The 17,093-nt window shown below is 42.3% G+C and overlaps 1 protein-coding gene across 2 annotated transcripts; it reads right to left on the bottom strand.

Moving 5' to 3' along the window:
- Positions 1 to 226: 226 nt before the first annotated feature.
- baz1b (bromodomain adjacent to zinc finger domain, 1B) lies at positions 227 to 16,828 on the bottom strand. Of its 2 annotated transcripts, XM_044353653.1 has the most exons (22): positions 16,049 to 16,828; positions 14,571 to 14,687; positions 13,323 to 13,467; positions 13,022 to 13,214; positions 12,626 to 12,747; positions 12,177 to 12,374; positions 11,877 to 12,065; positions 10,436 to 11,726; positions 10,003 to 10,164; positions 9,649 to 9,787; positions 9,311 to 9,495; positions 8,935 to 9,049; positions 8,726 to 8,824; positions 8,138 to 8,315; positions 7,573 to 7,758; positions 7,288 to 7,435; positions 6,825 to 6,965; positions 6,479 to 6,626; positions 6,220 to 6,335; positions 5,219 to 5,349; positions 4,976 to 5,082; positions 227 to 3,251 (listed from the first exon to the last, which is right to left on the bottom strand). In XM_044353653.1, exons 1-22 carry the CDS (start codon positions 16,165 to 16,167, stop codon positions 2,504 to 2,506), a joined length of 4,977 nt encoding a protein of 1,658 aa, XP_044209588.1. In that variant the 5' UTR covers positions 16,168 to 16,828; the 3' UTR covers positions 227 to 2,503. The 2 variants fall into 2 exon arrangements, with proteins under 2 accessions (XP_044209588.1, XP_044209589.1); XM_044353654.1 differs by lacking the exon at positions 6,825 to 6,965 and having other exon boundaries at positions 10,436 to 11,756; positions 16,049 to 16,827.
- Positions 16,829 to 17,093: the final 265 nt, after the last annotated feature.

Raw genomic sequence — 17,093 nt, 5'->3', positions numbered from 1 at the left:
AATGACAATATATTGTAATACTGGATCAGTTGTGTGATTGAGCCCAACGGCAGCCAACTTCCACCTTTTCCGCAAAAGATTTGCACAGAAGTAACTCATCCCTCTCTGTGAATAATGATCTCATTTGTGACAGTTTTGGCTTCATCGCATCACATTTCCAGCCGATTCTGCTTTTCTTTGATGATTCAAATGTTCTGAGAAAGAGTCGACACCAGAGAGCAAGAGATCCGTTTGATATTTTATTAAAAAGTAAAGAAGACACCAGTCAGTGGTCACGGCTAGCCCGTTTTCCTCCCCATTCGCCTATCACAAGGTTTACATATGGCAGTGATGTCTGTCTGACCTGGGGACACTCGTAAGCTCAACACAAAATAAAACAGGGAGAACTACGGTCTTCGTTCATAGCCTTTATTGGAAATTCTTTACATGTGAATCCTCTGAAAACCTGCCCGAACCCACCTTTAGAGACTATAAATATATATATAAAAAAGGAAGTGTAAAAGACTTTTGCAGTTCCTCCAAGAATAAAGAAAGCATTTACAGTCAGGTCTCATCTTGAGAAGGGCAGTCACTTTTTTTGCTTGTTGGTTGAAATGTCAAGCAATTATAAGAGTGATTGTAACGATTGCTGATCATGTCAGGAACAAAGCCGAATTAAAACAAAACAAAAAAAACTGAGGGGAATTAGTGGCAAAGTAAAATCAGTAAAGTCTCAATGATAACAGCACTAGAAAAACACAGGAGAACAGCACAGCACAGACAGAAGAGGGCAAACCAACCACTGCATATATATATATATATATATAGATAGATATATATACACACATTGCTGGCAACCTCACCAATAAACTACACAGAAACTTCTGCACGTTCAAAAGTGTTTGGAAAGGTTGTTTAGTGGGTGTTGTGTCTGATTTGAAGAGTTGCTGCAGCAGTTTTCCTGCCCTGTGTGACTTTAAAGTAAAGCAGCTTCGTGTTTACTCACAAAATTACTCCAAAACAGCCCAAATTTATCAGATCTATGAAGCTCCCACACAAAGCAGCGACAGCCGGGTGTTAAAACGGTGTCACTGAATTACCTGGGAACTGCTAGGAAACAGTTTTCAAAGTGCAGGAGTAGAGCGCCACCTGGTGACTCTGCTGGGAAACCTTCATGAGTCTCTGAGGAGCTGGTTTCACTTTTACTATATGTCACAAAAATCCATTTAAATGAACAACAAGGGGCGTTTAGGGGTTTGCTTACAAAATGCACAGGCGACTAATTCAACTATTTCTGCTGCGACAAATGTGTAAAAAGAAATATCTGACATGTTCTCTGTATTGACTAGGAGAGCCCCAGTTGAACCTTGCAATTTATTGGATGTGATTAAGATCAACTAACAAGTCTCATTTACAATACCAAATAAAATGTGCAAAAAATATCAAATATTCAAAATGCCCATTTTCTTAACAAACATCACATTTGTTGTTTTTAAACACTGTTTACAAATGTTTATGCACATAATTTCAATAAAGTGTGGTCCTGCAGCTGCTGGCATAATAGTTGCACTTTACACAAAAAGGAGTGCAAACTGATGGAGGATTGAGGTACCGGTTCTTTTAAAGTGGCAGGGCACTACAGAGGAGGAAGGCTGCTCAGCTCTACACCAAGAGTCGGGTCGCTGTTTTTGAAAACACCTTGGCACCGAGAGCTGAGGTGAAACTCATGTCTAGTTGTGTCTCGACCCGGCTTTTGACAAAACATCTGAGCTTAGGCTGGAAAGAAAAACTAGAACTAGTAAAATCCTATTATGTTTATCTATAAAGTTGCATTTGACCAAAAATATTCCTGGTGGCAAAATGCTTTGTACTAAGAGCGATTTTCAGGTGACAGGAAAAATACATATCGGCCATCAGCTTTGTTTTTTTTTTTGTTTTTTTGTGTGTTTTTTTTTTAAGAAAGACTTTCTGAGTCTGCACATAGGCTTTCAGCTACATCGACACCATCTCTTTAACAAGAAGTTTAAGTCAGTGAAAACACGATGAGTTGTAACAGAGATGTGGATGGGACAGACGTTTTTTTCAGTGAAGTGATGGCTGTGACAGACCTCTGATTACACTCCACGAGTGTTTGGGGAGAGTAAATGTAAAAACAAAGCAGTTCATGACAACATTTTAAACATTTTTAGTCAAATTAAACACTTGTGTGTGTGTGAGGTTGTCAACTTGGAACTGAAATTCAAATCAAAGAGTCTTAAGAGCTATAAGGACCTCTCCATTATCTCAAATGTCTCATTTTTCTTGGTTGAAAAAGAAAAAAAAAAAAAAAAAACAACAAAAAAAAAACATCACCAATATTTAACATGTTACAAATATAAATCAGTTTTCTTTTGTCATTTTTCAAAATATGAACATAAATTCAATAACACAAAAAAAAATGTCCTTCTGAGGATTAAGTCCCGCTGGCTGAGGGAGGAGGAGATGGAGGGCTCTTGATCATTTTTAGAAGAGCGGGACAGAAATTTTAAAGCAAAGAGAGAGACGACAAAACGAAACAAAACAAAAAAAGCACCCTGGTCTTCATGAGCGTTTTCGTCTCTTGGAATGTCGCTGGCTGGAGCGCTCGTCGCCACTGCTCGCCCCCCCCGGCATCGTCCTGGCCCTCCCGCTGCCGAGTTCTCCGTGTGTCCCGCTCGCCGTCACTATCCTGCTCCCTGTAATCCTTCCTGCCTGAGGTGGCAGAGGTCCGCTTACTTCTCCTCCTGCCATCATCATCCTCCTCCTCCTCCTCCTCCTCATCCTCCTGTTCTTCCTCACTCTCGCTCTCCTCGTCTCTCCGTGCCCGACCATTTCTGGTTTTCTTCCTGTTTGATTTGCCATTCTGCATCTTCTTCTTCGGTTCTTCTTCCTCCTCTTCCTGCTCCTCCTCCTCTTCATCTTCCTCGTCTTCCTCCTCCTCCTCCTCCTCTTCCTCAGATGTTGCAGCTTGGCTGATGCGTTTACGCGAGCGCCGGCGGAGGTAGCTGAGGCCAGGCAGCAGCTTCTGGAGCAGCTCGGTGAAGGACTGCTCCGTCTTGACCATACAGGAGAGCACGGTGCTGCCCTGCCGGTTGTACTCCTCCGCGTTGGAGAAGACCAGTTTTATGTCTTCCAGGAAGTCCTGGGCGTGCCGGTACGAGCCCTGGCTGCACTTTCCGAGCATCGTCTGGAAATCCATGGGCTGCGTGATGATGTCCAGGTAGTCCTCGGCCTCCTCCGAGGATACAGGCTCCCTGAGAGAGGAGCAGAGCATGAGATAAGGACAATGTTGGAGACAAGGTCACAATAAGTCTTAATATATTTAGGAGACCCAAAAGAGTTAGGATTAATAATCCTGCAATACTGACGTTTTTAGACTAAATAGCAACAACCTGTTCACTCTAATCTTTCTGTGACTCTTTGACATATTGGTATTTGTGACATAGGGTGTAATAATAATAACAACAACAATAATAAATTAATATATTTGTCTCATCCTGAAAGATAAGCAGTGTATTTGATCCTTTGAGTTGCTACAAATGAGACAAACAAATCACATATCAGGGCTGCAGACAGTAAACCTTTTACTTTGCTTCTGCTTCTCAGTAAAGAATCTGCCCAGTGCCATTTCAGATTTTTCACTAGTTGCACCAGTGACTGATACATAATAATCAATGTTTGATTTGGGTCTCTGCTGTTGCATACTGGAATAATTATAATTGCAATAATATTGGATTGTAAAAAAAATAATCCATGGGCCAGGTTTTGTGAAATACAAACCTTAACCACGTACACACTGAGGGATTGAATTGTTAAGACATAATAAATAAAGTCTCATCATCATCATCATCTTTGTTGTTATTAGGGCTCCAGCGACGAAGCTTCGCTGCGGGAGCTCTATTGTTTCTGTTCTCATTATTATTTTTATTATTTTTCTCTGGTAAAAAGTGTTTGTGCAGCAAAAACCGTAAGACCTTGAAACACCAAAATTGGCAGGTGGGTTGGAAATTCCACCCACTACTCAGGCACATAAAATGACACTCATTGACCTCAAGGTGGCGCTGTAATAAGTTTACGTTTTCTCAATTATCTCGAAAAAGGCTTAGAGTCAAAATTCTTTCATCATTTTAATCTCTCAAATCATCTACATCTGATCTTCTGCTCAAAAAATGTCAAAATGTCAAATTTCGCCATCTCGTCAGAAACTGCTGGGCCAATCATCCCAAAACTGATTCAGGATCATCTACAGACTTCACTGATCTTAAATTGTTATAGAAATTTCGATACGTCAGTCTGTTTCAGTTATACATGCCAATTGATTTTTGTCAAAATAGATACAAATGCAGTCATGTGAAATCCTCACTGAGGGTCACAAGCTACATCAAATGTTTCTGAAAATGGATTTTATTTTTTTTTATATATATATATATATATATATATATATATATATATATATATATATATATATATATATATATATATATATAGAGTGATGAATTATTTTAAAGAAAATCAAGAGTTTCGCTTCTTGTCAATTAAATAAGAAACAAGCATCCAAATGCTCGCAATCTGCTTGGATCCCCATCGTTGCTGCTTGGGGCTATATTTATTATTATTACTGTATACGATAAAAAGAAATTGTGTAGCCACCCTCAGAAAACTACAGCAGTAAGAGACCATTAGTGGAAGCCTACAGGTACAGGTGGAGTGAACACTGGTGACGCAAGGAGATTTTATTGGCCAGAATAAATGTAACAAATGACTCAGAGTCAGATGATCTTTCAGCAAAAGGAGAAAAATATTTTAGTCCAGGAGTAGAACAGCAGTCAGTCAACTGCAGCAGCGGAGCAAATAGCAGCTCTTTACTTTAAATAGTTTCAAAAATAAACTCGAATTTAATTTTGTCACTTGTCAAAATTTTGAACGTGGTCATCTGCGCCGACTGTACATTCAAACATACAGTTTGTTGTGTGCTCACCTGAAGGGCCAGCTGTAGCGGAATTTCATCAGTTTCTTCAGGATTTCCTCGCATCTCTCCAGCTCCAGCGCCTGTCTGCGTACTCCTGATTGGGAACTCTGACGCACCTGCAGAAACCGCACACACAAGCTACAATTAGTACAGAACAGTAACAAAATCTAGTTATATGAAATACAGATCCACTCTCTTGTTCGTGTATTCTGTTATTTTTCTAAGAAGCAAGTTGTGTTTGGTGTTTCATACCAGTTCATCGATGTCTGCAGGGCTGTTGGGGCCGGTCCTCTGCTTGCTGCTAGAGGACGACTGTTTCTTAGATTTACTTTTTGAACTTTTCTGCCGAGAAGAAGACTGCTTGTTTTTCTTCCTTGGTCTCACTGTAGAGAAAGGGCAAGGAAATAGGAAGACAAGAAAAAAGTAGAAAGCAAGTTAAAAAAAAAACAAACAACTCCTGTAGAAAAACTGTTCAATTTTATTAACCAATCCTGACTTAACCGTGAGAGTCGTTAACATTTTGGATATGCTGAAATTCTGCTTGTGAAATCCAGGAAAAGTGCCACCATGCACATACAAAGCAGACGGTCACACAATCACGCTACAAATGACAAAAATAATCACTTCTTAGATGAATTACAATCCTCTCTTGAACTATTAAGCATCAATGCACAAATCTTCGTCATCATTAAACTTGACGTGCGGGCCTGAACTGACAGACGGGATCATCCTGCCACATACTTTAAGTGAAGCCAGAGTGAGACATGGCTTCAAAGCAAGATCCAGACCTGCGCTGTGCTACATGACAACACACAGACAATAGAGACGGGGAGAGGACAGGGCCAGAAAGTCCCCGTCAGCATTCCTCTCATTCCCAAAACCTCAGCACCAAGGACCCATTTTCCAAAACAGTCTCACTTCTTAAAACCTTTATCTTTTTGGAAAATTTATTTTCAACAGGCTTGCAGATCTTTCAGTATTGCACTGCTGAACAAACTGTGAAACAAAAATAACTGAATCTCTGTGTGTGACAACGCTGCAGCTTATAATGTGTAGAGCACTTTGGTGATCTGTTGTGTATATTATGTGGAGGTGCCTTGTCGTTTTTTGTTGGTATCGTAGTTGTCGATGAATTTCTGAACGGACTAATAAATATCTATTATTGATGACACCGGGATTCAAATTTTGAGTTGGTCCCTATATTTTGTCAATAACCTGAAAAGGCTTTATGATTTCCTCTCACTGATACTCACAGCTGTGCCCCATGGCTTTGTAGTCATTCTCTTCCTCATCCTCTTCATCTTCCTCAGAGTCATCCTCTTCAGACTCCTCCTCGTCATCATCTTCTTCTGTGTCTTGGTTATAGTTCCTGCAGAAGAAGACAGCACATGAATGACATGAGTGTTAATTTTGAGGTTGTTGGGGGGGGGGGGGAAGAAGTAACATGAACTCTAATGTTACCCGAGCAGCATCTTATATGGACGATGGAGAACAGTGACAAACCACAGTTACCTTGAACGGGAGCCACGTCTGGCCACAGTGGGCTGGCAGGCCGGGCACAACCACTCGCCGGCAGGTATGCGGTACAGCGCAGGTCGCAGGCAGAACAGGTGGAAGGCCTTGTTGCACTCGTCACAGAGGATAAGTTTCTCGTCGTCACCTTGAAGAGATCAGAACCAATCACAAGACTGAGCTAAAAGGAAAAGCTTTAATGTTCTGGTCTTACCAAGAAATCACTCAGTATCCTAACTTTTCCTGCTCTTCACTCCCTGAAAACGTCAACAAATATCTCGCACAATTCTGTGTTGCTGTGCAAGTGTCCAGGATTTTATCTTCCATCTTATCACTACAGTTTCACCTGTTGGCCTGCGGAGCTGCCAGCGCTGTATGTAGACCTGCCTGACACTACTAGCCTGTCTTGCTCTGTGCCTGCTGCTGCACCGTTTGGATCTGGGCCTAGACTCCATCAGCTGCAGCACAGATGGACGCTGCCTGAGCGCTAGACAGGGAGCAGAAGATTGGTTGGGTTGTGCGGCACCGATTCACTCAAACTGTGGTCAAATGCTGACATATAAAAATGTCAGCATGCCGTTTTCAGTTATATACACCAGTTGTGGTGTGGTGTGTAGTTTTATTGAGATGGTTTATTACATATTAGGTATGTAATATCCAGTCGGGAAACGAAAACCATGTTGCAACAGAAATCTTCCTGATGTCATGATGCTCTGATTGGTTGCAAATAACCTGTAACGCACGTTTTATTAACCCTTTTGTAAGACTAGATGACCGAGACAGAGGTCGACATTTGTAACATTCCGTACCTTTCCTGCGACAGACTTTGCAGCGGGCGTTCTCTGCAGACATGTCCCACTTTATGCAAGCGTCCAACATTCCCAGCAGCACATGCATGCGGGAAAAGGTCTGGGCCTCTCGGATAGCCGTCTTCCACTTCTCTACCGCCGTTGCTACCTAAAAGGAAAAGTTCAATGTATCATTTTTAAGAGATTACTCTGAGGACTGGAGGCTACTTGAGCTTTTTTATGGATCGTGTCACTTATGAAACACATACTTAAAACAGAGCCAGAACACTAACTCCATTTTCTTACCTTGGCCTCCTCCGCCAGCCTCTTCTCCTCATCAACCTCTTCAGCTTTGCTGCTTTCTTCTGCTCCTTGCTTTTTCTTCTTTTTCTGTTTTGGAGCCATGAATCCCTGCAGGAACTTTTTGATTACACAGGCCTGAATGGTGATGATGCACTCTCCAAACTCTTTCAAGCTCTCCTTTTCTTTCAACTATATTGAGGGGATGAAACAAACAAACGGTTATGAATTATAACTACAACATTTCATGCGCAGTGCAAACACACGAGCCATCAAATCAATGACAAATTTGATGAAACATCAGCTATTTCACGAAACAATGACAGACAAAATCCAGGTTTCAATCACCTATTTTACTGACAGACTAGTCTACGTAACCAAAATACCAAATCATTTTAAATCAAATCTATGCTTCATGCGTACAACCTTGAAAAGGACGCATACATCAGGTATTGATAGAAGGTTGCACATGATCACTCAACCACAACATAAAGACATTTCTCACTAGCTTCATGTTCTACATTGATCTTCACTCAAGACTAACATCATATATTTCAGAGAAAACCATCACCTGATCTTCGATGTCGACATTGTCATCCAGGTATCCCAGGCCTCCCTTCTGGAGTCGCGAGGCTACTTCCTGAATATCACTGCGCAGGTATTTGAGCAGCTCTGCGTAGCCATCACAGGTCCTGAGGCCCATTTTGCCCTTACGGGTCAGATGGATGGAGTGGAGGATGTCCTGGTACCTGAAACAGGGAAGGAACAGCTTTGTCTTCAGCTTTATATTCACTCCGTCACTGCCGCTGCTGCTGCCTTGGTAAAAACAATATAGTCTATTCTAGATGGGAGACTTTGTGCTACTGTTCTTGTCAATGTTAAACCAACATTGTAGATGCCTTGTATTCAATTTATTTTCAATCTAATCTTTTCTCCATCCTAATACAAGTTTATCACTTAAGTTCCAATACAACAAATGCCAATTTCAAAATAAAGGCTTTTCTGTTTTAACAGGAAACAGAAAGATTAAGTTTTAAACATCTGTTGAATCACTTCAACAGATCTATGACAGCTGGTAAAAATGGACTATGCTTCAGCAGTTCAGTAGGAATGGATGGTTTCATGCTTGTTAAACTAATTATAGTGAGAGTGCATTCACCTGCTTTGTATCTTTGTCTTCAGTTCACTCTCTCTAACCCCCTGAGGATGAAGACTTTCCAGCAGTTCATCCAGCTCAGCTGGGTTGTCACATATGAACCTGTATTCAGAAGTAGGACAGTTAGTAAGCAGAGGAGACTGTAAAAGAAAAGCATGGAATTAATCAAATGAAAAAGAAGACGACAGACAAAGAAAGACAGAATCTCTTACCAGAGGTTCTGTCCCTGTTTGGGAACTGTAGTTTCTATACAGACATCTGCTGCTGCTCCCTGCTGGGCGCCTTCACTAATAGCACCGTCTACACTTCCATCATCCTTTTCAGCTCCTACAACACAGACCATAATTAACCATCTCAAGAATTAAATATGTACATTTTAATGACTAAAAAGCTGAAAAAAAAAAAAATAGCATCAACACATACATTACTATTTATGTGTTGACACACAAGACTGCCAACCAAGAAAAACTACACAGACACCAATGTTTGAGTTTTAAAAACATCTGTAACAACATCAGCCAATAATCAATTTCACATAAACATAAAAATTTCATAAAACTTGATAACTTAAAACTTTAAGTACCATACCTTGTGAATCTTGAGTAGCAGCCGGCTCACCGTCCTCCTCCTCCTCCGCCGCCGCCGTCACTGCCGGTGCCTCAGGCTCAGCTGGTTTTTCCTCAGGCGGAGGGGTGAAGCTGTAGTCGATGCTTTCGTGCACCCAGCCTTTCTCAATGTACAGACCGGGAACCACATCAGAGAAAAGCCAGTATCTGGACAAAATCATAGAGCGACACATGGTTGTGATTGGCTAAATGTATTTAAGTTATTCTATTTATTAATTAAATAGGACATTTCAGCCAGGGGTCCTCATCAGTTGGCCAGTGGAAATAATGTCAGGTTCCCCGTTTGTGTGCAGCACTAACCTGTTATGATTTCTGTCTGTACCCAGTGGCGTCCTGCGCATCACAAGTCTGGCTTTGGTTATACCATCCTGAAAGTTCCTCTCTGCAGCAGCCCTCTGTTTACGCATGCGCTCCTCCTCAGCCTCCTTCTCCATGCGCTCTTCAGTGAGATAACACAAAAAATAAGAGTGAAGTATACCAACTTAAAAAATGTCTGACTTTTCTCTGAATGAGAAACAACTACATGTTTGAGTGCAACAAAGCTGCCAGTTAAACACTTTTCAAAAAAATCATACATTTTGATATTTGGGGGAAAAAAAGGCATACTTTGAAATATTCTGAAATAACTGTTCCACTTCCTGCTATGAACTTTACCTTTGTTCTGTCTGTCCATCTCCTCCTTCTCCTTCTTGGCTTGCATGGCCATCAGCCGCCGGCTCTTCACTGAGCTGATCATGTCCTCTGGCTCCGGCTCCGGCTCCACCTTTACTTCCTTTTTGCTCTCCTTCTTAGCTCCCCCATCTTTTTTCTTCTCCCCTTTGAGTGCATAAAAAAAAGCCAGAAAAACAATAAGAAATTATGTTTTGTTATCAACTCGTAACTGTATTTACATTTTGGGGACATTGATAAAAAAAAGACTAATGAAAAACTAAAGAAACTGAAGATTTTCTTTTAAAAATGGATAATAAAAGCATATTCATATTTAATGCATGTTTTGTGGGTATTATATAACCTTTACACTTCTAGTATGAAATCTTAATAATCGATTCACTACTACAGGCAGAGCTCTCTGATAATTCTTGCCTACCTTTGACCTCCATCTCCTTTTGCTTCTTCCTTTCAGCCTTCTTGCGGTCGTTGACCTCTTTGAGCATTGCCAGACGCTCTTTCCACAGCTCGGCCGATCGCTGCTGCATTGAATCGACGTGGTCTTCTACTGAGTAGGTCATGAGGATGCGGTGGCACAGCGCCACCAGCAGGTTGACCTTCTCCTCGGGGCTAAGTTCAAACACTTCAACTGTCTCGAGCTTCTCCAGGAATTCACTTGTCACCACGTCATCAAAGCCACCCAATGCACCAGCGTCCTCTGATCCCTGGCCGCTCTCCTCACCGTGAGCGTCACATGGCCGCAGACACAACCGAGCCAGCTCCGACACTGAGTGCATGGTGAGGGGGATCTCGGATAAGGGCATGTCGAGCTCACTGTAGCCTTCTGCCAGCTCGTCCTGCAACAGCGTCTGGAGCAGCACCACCAGCACGCGGTTCAGGTAGAGGAAGCCTGAGCGTTCCCCAGCCAGTGCTTCCATCAGTGCTACTGCTGTGATGGGATACTGGTCATCTGGCATCAGCAGCCCAGCATAGGCGTTAAGGAAGTCCACAACCATAGCCACATCGCCAAATAGGGTGTTGGGCAACCCCTCGGGCATGTCTACAAGCTTGAATGTGGGCAGGGTCTTGCCACCTTCGATCTCCTGGTCCTCGTATCTGCGTGATTGTTCTCGACGGACCAGCATCTCCTTCTCGCGTCTCTCCTTGGCTTTTTCTCGCAGTTTCTCTTTGAGTTCCTCACGCTTCTTCTTCATCTCTTCCTGCCTTTCCTCTTCACTCATGGCTGCCCATCGCTTTTTTTGCTCCAGCAGCTCCCAGCGTTTCTGCACCAGTTCCTTGAGCTCCTCGGGTAGTCTGCCCCGGTCATCTGGCGACAAGGTCTTTGCGGCCTTTGAGATGAGGGAGGAAAGTGAGTTCTTTTTATCCTCTTTGCCCTTGTTCTCCTTATAGTAACGAAGGAGGTGGAGAGCCATAGGGTGCAATGGTTTCCCCAGCTTAGGTGTACCCATGCCAGTACTACGGGCTCGCTTCTTAGGGCTGCCAGCAGGGGTGCTCTTAGCCAGATGCAGCAGAGTCATCTGCTTCATCTTTGGAGTTTTGGCACCAGCTTTCCCATCCTTTTTAGAAGCTTTGAGGACGTTGAGCTTCTTATCACCGCTCTTTCCAGTTTTCTTTCCTTCTTTCTTTTCCCCGGATTTTCTGCCTGATTTTGGAGTGGATGGAGTCGAGCTTTTCCCTTCTCCTTTTTTAGGAGTTCCCGAGTTCTTTACCTTGAGTGGGGAACCATTCATTTTAATTTTCTGGAAAAGACAGACAACATGGGCTAATTTAAGCAAAGCTTTAATTTTTTAGGGGATACCCCATAATCATTAGGTTAAGTCTTTAACCAAGTCTTCATGTGAATATACAAACCAGCTAACCTGCATGTGGCCCCAGATGGTAGGACTAAGGGGCATCCCCAGAGCGTCTTTCTTCTTCTTCCTTTTCTTCTCTCCCTTCTCATTTCCTGAATCCTCTCCAGGTGTGTCAGGGGTCTTCAGCTTTTTGCTAGGTTTACCCTCAGGGGATGTCAAGCTCTTGCGCTTTGCTGAGGGATTCTCCGCTAAAAACTTCAGACAAACAAGAGTGTGAGCAAAGAACAAGCAATATTTTTTTTTTTTTTTTTTTTTTTTTTTTTTTAAAATCAAATAATATGCAGAAAATGACCATGAGTAAATTACCTTGTGTGGATCAAGAAGAAAGTCACTGAATTTACTGGGCAGATTAAACTTTTTCACCAGTTCATCTTCGACCACCCAGGGGGCACTCTCTCCCATGCCCAGCCTCAGAGCGTAGTGCCTGATGAAGTAGCGCATGATCTCCTTTGTTGGAGGGCGCTCCGTTCTGTAAAGACTGTCCACTGGGACATCACTGATCACCTGCAACAGAAGTCAGAAAGATTCAATGTCATTTTCTTTTTTTTGAAAAAAAAGCTAAAAGTCTACATGAATCTTAACAGATCATGAACCCCATGTGGCATTTTAAAAGACCAGTTACAGACAAACAAATAATAATCACACAGAAAAACACATAAGTAATAGACTGTCATGGGTTACAAGACAAGACTAAAACTTATCTGGGACCAGCAAAGAAAAGTTTGGACTTTTTTTGATTTGTGACAACAGGATACCTTATCCTCATTGATGAGCTTCACGTCATATTTATGGGGAAGGAATTTGGGCATCGCCCATCTCTTCCTCTCTTCCTTCATGGCAGTGGGAAGTTTCCTTGGTGAACGTCGTGCTCTGTCACCTGATAAGAAGCAAAATATTACAGAGATTTTACTAAAACATTCAGAAAACAGCTGGCAAAAAAGTTAAAAGGTAAGCAAAAACACATGTAAAAACATGAACACTTTAGGTCATTTTCCAAAGATCATAACGTCCCCCATTCTTAACTTCATAAAACACTGCTAGCTGTGAACTTAAAAAAATACAAAGTAATATATTTCTACAGTAAGTCTGTTTTTTGTCCATGCTGTGCAACTACATTTTTAATGTGCTTGGTTGTTAAAGTTTGCACTCACTGAGACTCTCCCTCCTGTTCTCCTCCTCACGGGGAGGAGGTTCCTTCCTCTGGTTCTCCTGACTAGCGTTCTCCTTGTCGCTGGATGGAGAGTCACAGGCACCTTCAAGCTTCTTCTCCCCTGTCTCACCCTCTGAGTTTTCTAGGGGATGAATCTTTACCACCTTTGCTCGTAAACTTTTGTCCTTCCCCACCTGAATTGAAAAAAGTGTTGAGAGCACAAATGGTCATGAGCTTCATAAACAATGTTACAAAACAACCAACCTATGAGACAAGTTTACAGATTTAAAAGTCAAACTGACCAGGAAGTCACATTCTTCACCAACAGCGTACTTGGTGAGGATTTCCACCCATGCCATTTCAACCAGTTTGTCTAAAGACACTGTGTTGTGGTGGACCATCTCCAGGATCGGCTTCTCGAACCACTGAGGATATTCCTCCTGAAGCCTGCATACAGAAAATGGTCAATCATTTCTACAAAAAAAGTTTTAACAATAGAAATATATTTTGTGTGTGTGTGTAATATAAACTTGTTTCATGCAACCCCTTCATACTGTGCTAAACTTTGTTCAATAGAAAGTGAAACACAGCCTTTACAAACATGCTCAGCAACCAAGGCCACTGCCACGTCAGACATAAATTAATCATGGGTGCGGTGCAATCTATTCATCACGTGAGTTCTTTCACATTGTTTGGATTTCTTTGATGCTCCAGATTTCCTCTAACACTGCAATCATCACAGGGACCAGAGCATTACATAACAGGGCAAAAAAAGGGCAAGACTGGCCAGCAGGGGGAGTAAAAATCTGTTGGCTAATTAGACAAGAGCTTAAATACAGCTTGTGACCCTGAGTGACTTGAGCTCTGGGCAGCTGAGCATTGCTCTGTCTTTGCTGTGACATCTCTCTTGGCTACACATGGAGTTTGATCCACATTCCTCTCTCTGACAGGACATATACATGCAGTGTATGCACACCTGGTTGGTGATAAGTGAATTGTCGACAGTGGGGAAAGATTATCAGTTGAACTACTAATCGTTTTACTGTTTTTTTCCACTTCACAGATCACAATAAAGGAACCTTTACCAGGACATTGCAGATTCAAGAATGACTCAATCACACACCCTCTAAATAGAATGAGAGGAGGAGCACCAGATTTATCCAATCATAGCAAAGCAGCAAGCCTTGTGACCTTCACTGGAAGAGTATAGCTCTTTTGTGATACTACTGAGCTACTGTAAGAGAAGCTAATCTGCAATTAGAACGAAGTGTTCTTTTGTGTAAGTGCATCTAAATAACCAGCAGGAGTATAAATATCAGAGATGAACGAGAGCCAAAGTTTTGCTGGACATGCAAATCGACGCCATCCACTTCACTGTAACTGTATATTACTCACACATACACAGTTTCATTATGAAATTTACAGCCTATGCAAAGTCTAGATAGTCTGTACACTTTAAACTATAATCAGCAGAGTCGGGGAGTGGCTCTTATTTCACAAGCTGGATGGAAACGTGACTATAAAACACAAACTCTGGATTTAATACTAACAATTCGGTGACTTCTTGTTCCTCCTCCCATGCTTCTTTGTGCGTCAGCTGGTTGCTCCCGGTGCTCTTGCATGTCCAGATGCGCTCACCATACCTCTGCAAGCGTGCCTCATACTCTCTGTAGACATTTTGTCAAGGAAGTTACAATATACATGTGAAAACAACATATATCCCCCTTGCTGAGCTATTTGCTTAACAATCACGGACAAGCCACCCATGTTCCATTGTTAACCAATTAGTGTCACTGATGTCAGTGCGTTATAAAGAGACTGAGGCCAGGGGGCACCCACCATTCACAAACACTATCTCCATTACAAAAACTTCATGCATAGTTATACAATACTAAACAACAAAAAGGTGAGAAGATTATGTAATGAACAATGCAAAATAGGAAAAGGTTAGGGAGCTGTGAGAGAATAATGATGATCCACCAATGCTGGGGAAAAAAAGTACTGACAACATTAAATGACTAGAAGTTCTCTGTTAAAAAAAAAAAAAAAAAAAACGAAAAAAAAAAGAGTCAACAATCCTATGGGTAGTTGATGGGAGTTTGGCTGAGCCACCTCTGATGAACATAAAAGCATAAAATGAGGTGAACACGATTGCAATTTCTAAAAGTGAATGTAGATGAGTGTGAAAAAGTACACAGAGGCCTGTACTTTACATACTGTAGCTGTTTTTAAAAAGGAAGTTAAGAAGTAGACACTAAGTCATACTAACAACAAATCTGTACCACAACAGGAACCCCGATGTAAATACCATTTATAATAACAGCTTAGGAACACATAAAAATGTCTTTAAATGGCTACTTTTACCACTACGTGTGTCTCATCATGTAGTCATAACTGGCTCCATACTCTAGCTGACAGTTGCGGACCTCTGACGTTTAATGTTTTCATAGAAACGCCTAAACAAGAAGGTAAAGTTACCTAACTATTACACAAGAATCAACCCATCCTATCTACCCAGAAAAAATACTGTGTTGAATCAGCAATTAGTCGTGTCTGTTGTCCATCTCGTCAACTCCGACGTTGATAGCTGACTGTATCCAGCCGGTGAAGCAGACGACGGGCTATTGTGACATAATGGGACAACTAATGTTAGTTAGCAGCCTGCTAGCAGCTGACAGCGGGGCCGTAAAGGCTGAAAGTGAAATGACGGCTTTTAGCAGCTCTCTACGTTTCACTGAGCGTGATAATTGTGCTATGTGCCACACAAATTCACATTTTCAGCTAGCTAACTGAAATAGCCAGCTAGCTACAAAGAGCGGTGTCAATATAATGAGCTAGCAAGCCTGTCATCCAGGGTAAAACTGTGCACATGCGGGGAAACACCAAATCCAGAAAATGTCGGGTAACATCAAATAGTTAGCGTTAGCCAGCTAATTTCTGTGCATAGGACTGAAAGGGTGAAGCAAGGTAGACAAAGACATATACATCAGCAGAGACTGAGCATCAGCATCATGTTTTTAAAGGATACTCTTTGTTCCTGAAGGCCTCCTTGGTGTGCTCGATGATGTACACCTCCTCTCCCGGGCCTGGCGGCTCGGCTAGCGGCTTAGCTAGTGGGTAAGGTTTCCGGCCCAGAAGCGGTGCCATTGCAAACTCCACAAATGGCACTGGTGCCAAAAGATATAATCAGATCTTCTAGCGACAAACTAGCACAATAATATATAAAAGTATGTCCTTCGCATGTATCCAAAGTGCAACGAAATAATCAGCCTAACGATAGCACGTATCACGTTACCGCCGGCAGGCCCGGCGCTCAACGTGGAGCAGCTAGCGGAGCAGCTAGCCGAGGCAAAACAATAACAGAGCGCTTCTTGCCTCCCGCCTCACCGCAGCCGTCTCCTCTCCTGTAGCAGCGGCGTCATGTTGGGGTTTATACACAGTGTCTTGAGATACAAAACAGGTTGATAGACGATAGTTGGTAAACTTTTAGCTCCTCCGGATGAACGTGAAAGGATTCAAACCGCACCGAAATCAAACTCGCAGCCGAAGCAGGAGAGGTCTGGCGCGCTGTGCAACTCCCAAAGTCTTTGCAAACTAGGCCTGTTCTCGCGTAAGTAATTGTCTTTGTTGCATTTTCATACTGTCGGAGCTTCTTCGTATCAGGTAACAACGCTAACAACTCTCGCGAAACAGTAACCGGGATCAATCAAGAGGTTAATTCCTTGTCGAAATGGCGGGAGTTTTTAGTCCACCGGCACAATTCCGTCCACCCTCAGAACTCCGTTTCCCCGGCAGCAAGCAGCGTCGCACACACGGTCCGCCCCCTCTCGACGCTCATTGGCTCCCTCAGTGAAGCACCCTCATCGAATTTATATAACGCAACCTCTCATTGGCTGACATGGCCTGTCTATTGTCAATCTGGGACAGCCCCATTCAAATTTCCACGCCCACTCGATAATATAAATTAGCGGTCAGCTGATGACAATAAAGATTATATGATCCATTTAACTCGTTAAATACTAAAAACATATTGCAATTTTTAGATCTTATGTTCGTTGAGACTGAAGTAGGCT

Source organism: Thunnus albacares, chromosome 6 (assembly GCF_914725855.1).
Source record: "Thunnus albacares chromosome 6, fThuAlb1.1, whole genome shotgun sequence".
Classification (NCBI taxonomy): Eukaryota; Metazoa; Chordata; class Actinopteri; order Scombriformes; family Scombridae; genus Thunnus; species Thunnus albacares.
This window is presented reverse-complemented; position numbering and strand designations above follow the sequence as displayed.